The 5,443-nt window shown below is 40.7% G+C and overlaps 1 protein-coding gene across 1 annotated transcript; it reads right to left on the reverse strand.

Annotated features, from left to right (window-relative positions):
- Positions 1–683: 683 nt before the first annotated feature.
- LOC308280637 (interferon-induced, double-stranded RNA-activated protein kinase-like) lies at positions 684–4,308 on the reverse strand (the record flags this gene model as incomplete). The annotated part of the gene is made up of 7 exons (XM_080754965.1): positions 684–800; positions 1,877–2,017; positions 2,114–2,315; positions 2,411–2,539; positions 2,681–2,800; positions 2,940–2,943; positions 4,299–4,308. Coding segments are annotated over 7 exons (723 nt in total), but the record flags the coding sequence as incomplete, so codon positions are not given.
- Positions 4,309–5,443: the final 1,135 nt, after the last annotated feature.

Below are 5,443 nucleotides of genomic sequence, written 5' to 3' on the forward strand. Positions count from 1 at the left end.
GTCCTTTTGTTATTAATTCTATTTCAATGTATGACATTTTTATCCGGATAAGTGACTTTTGTGCCCGGACAAGTTAATGAGAAATATACTTGTCCAAAGGACAAGTGCCTCAAAAAGGCAATGTCAAGCTCTTTCAAGAGTTATAGGGCAAAACGTAAAGAGGGCTGTTATAGCGCCACCATGAGGCCGACTGATGTAATTTTTTTTTTTTCTTTTTGCATTTTCCCATTCAAGTCAATGGGTAAAATTAATTCACGAATAGATTTATATTTTCTTTTCTCTTAGCAAAATGATAGTGACTGTGGGCGGTGTAACACGCCAAAAAAATGTTTATCTAGAAACAGACATGCAAACAGCCCCAAGGTAAAAAAGGTGAAAACATTTTCAAGGTGTCCAAGTTATTTAGGGAGGATAATCAGCGACAGGTGTTGTTTGACTGGGTGTGTGAAGCTGCCGTTTTAGCCGTTTGTTTATTTTTTTCTTTTATTATGCCAAAGTGATGGATTGTCTGACGAATAAAACTACGCCTTTTGTTGCTCATTCTTTTTCTTTTTTTCCACACCACACGTCAAGACTCAGTTATTTTTATTCGAGAACTTCACTTCGGTAAGCAGAAGTGTTACATATTACATACATGATGGTGGATAATATTGCAGCATTGTTGGTGCTTTTGGTTCCCTGACGTTGGGAGCAAGAGTTGGAAACAAGCTGTTAGTTAGTGTTTCCAACTCTTTCTTCAGGTCACTTGCTTGTGGTCTGTCTTCTGGCTTCTCACACAGCATTGCCTTGATTAATTGTTCCTGAAACACAACAAAAAAGCTAACTGATTAACGCCCATATGTCAGTATTAATACGTCTGAATCTAAATTACTGCACAGTAGTATATTTCAAATACATACCTCAACAGGAAACATCTTAGAAAATTCATCTGGAAACTCCTGATGTCTGATCCTCTCCCACTTCTATAATTCATATGGCAGTATGGCAAGCAATCAGACATGTACAATGTAACTATAATTCTTGGTTATTAAACTAATACTTATACTGTGTAAAACTGTCAAACTAAACTTACATAAAACAATGCACATGCATTGACTGAGTACAGATTGTTTTGGATTAAGTTACTGAGAGAAAGCTTGTTCTTGGCACAAGTTTAAAGATGGGGTACCATGATTCTATTCCCCCCCTAAAACATGATGATCAGGTTATTATGATTATACTAGGGGGAAGATCTTTTTCCAAAAAAGTGTACAGAAAGAGTTAAAATTATGTTTATATGTGGCCACAACCACCAGTTCATTAAGTATACCTGGTTGTAGGTGGGTGGTGACCCAGCTGACGTTAGCCACACCCACAGTGTTGTGTGTATGGTAAAAGGGGATGGGATGAGTTTATGATGTAATTAACCTTGTTATACACTACTGTACGGGTATCTCACTCACTCACTCACTCACACACCACGCACGCACGCACGCACGCACGCACGCACGCACGCACGCACGCACGCACGCACGCACGCACACACACACACACACACACACACACACACACACACACACACACACACACACGTGTATCATGCTAACAATGCCCTAAGCAATGATCTGGTAAGATTAATAACAATTTTCCATATTATCACAAAAAAGACTCACCGCTGATTTCTCTGCACGAGTACTGAACTTCCAGAGGAGTTCAAAAAAGACCAGCCCCAAAGCGAATATATCCACTTTTCTGTCGTAAGTGGACTTATTGTGCCTCTATCATAGAAGAACAAAACAATAATAAATACAGAGTTGATATACATGTCATAGAACAAAGAAAACATACAAAATGGCACAGAGAGATTGTAAATGCATTAGTAATATATAGATCTTACTTGTTCAGGTGCCATGTAAAATACAGTTCCTATGTCTTGGGTCCTGTCCGGCATGTTCTTGTCACTCTCATCATCTTTTGTGACCAGCCCAAAATCAACAATCTTCACCTCTCCTTGAGGTCCAAACATGATGTTGGAAGGCTAATCGTTGAAAACCATGGACAGCAGTAAGACAAATAAATATCCAATTCCATGATTCATATAGAGCAAAGAAAAATAAATATATTTCAGTGTCACCTTCAGATCCCTGTGGATGAGTTTCTTAGAGTGGATGAATTCTACCCCATTAACTGTTTGTTGTGTAAAATGAACACTTTTTTTCTCTCTCTCGGGGTCTTCTCCTGCAGACTTGTTCCAATCATTTATCCACTTCTTAAGCGTTTTCTTATCACATAATTCCATCTGAATGTATAAGAACTTGGAATCACTACTGTTAGACCTACATATTAGTGAGAAATAAGAACAGATATAGTGAAATCGCATTCCCTAAAATGTTAAATATGTGTACAATTGAGCAAAGGAGATTGCATTTACCAGGAACTGCTGTAACTGTCAGAGTCATCGTCATCCATGTAGAATGACTGTTCAGTCCAAGCCGTTTGGTATCTCACTATGTTAGGATGCTCAAGAGTAGCCAATGCATCCACCTCTCTCATGGCTTTTCTAATGGAAATAATTCACTCACTAATTAATAAGAAACTTTCAATTCAACTGTAACTGTAAGTAACTGACACTTAAATATCTTTTACAAAATTACAAATGACAATTTATTTACACTTTACAGTATATAAACAAAATACTTACTTTTTATAACGCACTATCTTTATGGCGTAAAACCTATTCTCACGCTTCAGGTTTGCCTTGTAAACACGGCCATATCCTCCTTTGCCAATACGCTTAATTGCATCAAAATCTGATACAAACCTAAGGAGATAAACATTGTAAAAAATATATAGATTATACAGTATATAACAGTATTTAACGATAAACATTGAAATGCACATAATGCACAACATTGCAAAACAAGGTTTAAATTTGCCATACCGGTTACTGACAATCACACCATCCTGAAGAAAAAATAAGAAACAAGCATATCATATCATAAAAAGTCTGCTTACATTATTTTGGGCTCTATGTAATTGATTGATTGATTGATTGATTGATTGATTGAAGACTTTATTAGTACTATGCAGTAGATATATACAGTAAGTCAATACAAACAGTAAGGGGCAGGGGAGGGGAGGGCTGGGCTGGGCTAGGTTTGTTTGAAGGGGCAGGGGAGGGTAGGGCTGGGCTGGGCTAGGTTTGTTTTTACCAGTTGCAAACAGCTGCTGCCTATAAGTGTTTTTTCAGGGCGATGTTAAAGGATGCTAGTGATCCACACTCCTTTAAGACCTTCGGTAAGGCATTCCACATTTTTGTGGTATAGCAGAAGAACGAGTTTGACCCTTTCTTTGAGTTGACTCTGGGTTGAATGTGATCTGTGGCGCTGCCTGTGGTGTTGTAATTGTGGACATCCTTAACGTTTTTAAAGTATTTTGCCAGGTAGTATCTTAGTGGTGTAGTGTATCTTGTACACCATGCCCATTGCAAGTTGCTGTACTGTCATCTACTCTGAGCCACCCCACTCTTAACTGGTGAGTAGCGGTGAGGTGAGCTGATAGGGAAGGTTAAGCAGGACCCTAATTAGTTTATTTTTGGGCTGTTTGGAGTTTAGTTTTTAGGGCTTGTGGGGCGTCACGTCACGATACCATACGTGGACTCCGTAGTCAAAGAGGGGCTGGATTATTGCACCAGCTATGGTCTTCAGTGTGTTGAAATTGACCATCGGGCGATCCTCTGTAGGAAACGAGTTTGAAAGATTAGCTTCAAGGATACATCCTAAATGTAAGGGAAATGTAGGCGTGGAAAGAGTACTGAAGAATCCTACTCAAGTAAAAGTATCGATATTTTATTGAAAATGTACTCAAAATACAAAAAAAGTAAAAGTAATCCCCCCACCCCCTTTCCTTTTTACATTAATTACATGTAACACGTTACCTAAGCTGTCCATGCAAAAATTGGAAACAAAGGACATTGTGCATGTGTGGGCAGTGGCCAGCAAAAAATGGTCCGGGTACTAAGGTATCATTTGTTTTTTCTCTTCAAAATAAAACTGAGAAAATGTCTGTTTTACTTTTAAACCTATGTGACAGGTTGGACACTAGGACCTGGGAGCCAAGAGCAGACAGTGTCTAGCTAGAGCATAAGCTCTACGCAGATGAGTAAGCCTGGCTATGCGAGGCTAGGTCCTGTATTATAACTCTACGATAGGGTCTAGAGCAGAGCCGTCCATATACAAGAGCTCTCGTGAGAGCAGCTAGAGGGCTGTGAACGGACGAGGTTGGGAGTGTTGGCGGTGGGGTGTTCGAATTCCCGTCACCTGGAGCCATGGGAGATCGAGTGCGAGAAAGACGAAGAGATGCAAAACAAGTTGTGGGAAGCAAAATGGGAGGCTAAGAAAACCCGCAAGCGTGAGGCGTGGGAGATCGAGTGTGACCAACTTGACGATGCCGAAAGGCTGGGAGAAGGAGGAGGCGGAATTAGAGCGGTGGTGGAGAATACAGATGGTTCTGTAAACATGTTGGGTCCAGATTCAAACCAAAGTACAGAGGAGGAGGACAAGGAGCATAGCCGAGCAGAGAAGAGAAGGAGGGGAGACTCAAGTGGATCAGTAGATGCCAGAGTGAAATAGAGAAACGAAGCCATGTCGTCATTTGTGCGTAATGTCGCCCTCTAGGGGGTTCATGCTGGTATTGTTTTGTATTCAAATCGCCATTGGGGAATCTGCGTTAGCCGCATATAAGGACTGTGTTAAAAATATAAACACACCATGTGCGCGTTTCTGTCAGCGGGGGGGTTCTGCATAGTTTATGATATTCATTCATATCTGATATAGCCTGTTGTAACTCGTTTCTAACGTTTATTGTGTTACTCTTTGGGTAAATCTGTACATTTCCACCTTAGTCGATGCTTCATATCCATTTGGGTCAATCCGAGAGCATGGTGTGTTTATATTTTTAACACAGTTCTTATATGCGGTGATCGCAAATTCCCCAATGGCGATTTGAATACAAAACAATACCAGCATGAACCCCGTAGAGGGCGACATTTCACGCCATTTCACGGAAGTGACATCACACTTCGCTACTGAATATGTGGTGGGGATGACAGCTGATGAGCAGACAGATGGAGTATTCAGGGACCCACACCAAGTAGGGACATTTGTGGAAGGAGAGATTGGGAAGGTAGAGCTGGTGAGGATCACTAGGACTGGAATGGTCATCATTAAACACGAGGAGCAGGAGAAGAAAGCAGTCCGAATTAGGTTATTTGGAGAGTGCCCAGTGAGCTGTTTCCGACTTGGGGGAAGAGAAAGGAGAAGGGGAGTAATAAGTGGAGTGCCTCTGACAATGAGGGAAGATGAGTTCCTTGAAGTGTGTGGAGTAACTGAAGTGAGAAGGCGAACACGATACAGAAACGGAGAGCAAGAGAAAACAAAGTCAGTACGCCTGACTTTTAAAGGGA

This window comes from Nannobrachium achirus (genome assembly GCF_963921795.1).
Source record: "Nannobrachium achirus genome assembly, contig: SCAFFOLD_518, whole genome shotgun sequence".
NCBI classification, from domain to species: domain Eukaryota; kingdom Metazoa; phylum Chordata; class Actinopteri; order Myctophiformes; family Myctophidae; genus Nannobrachium; species Nannobrachium achirus.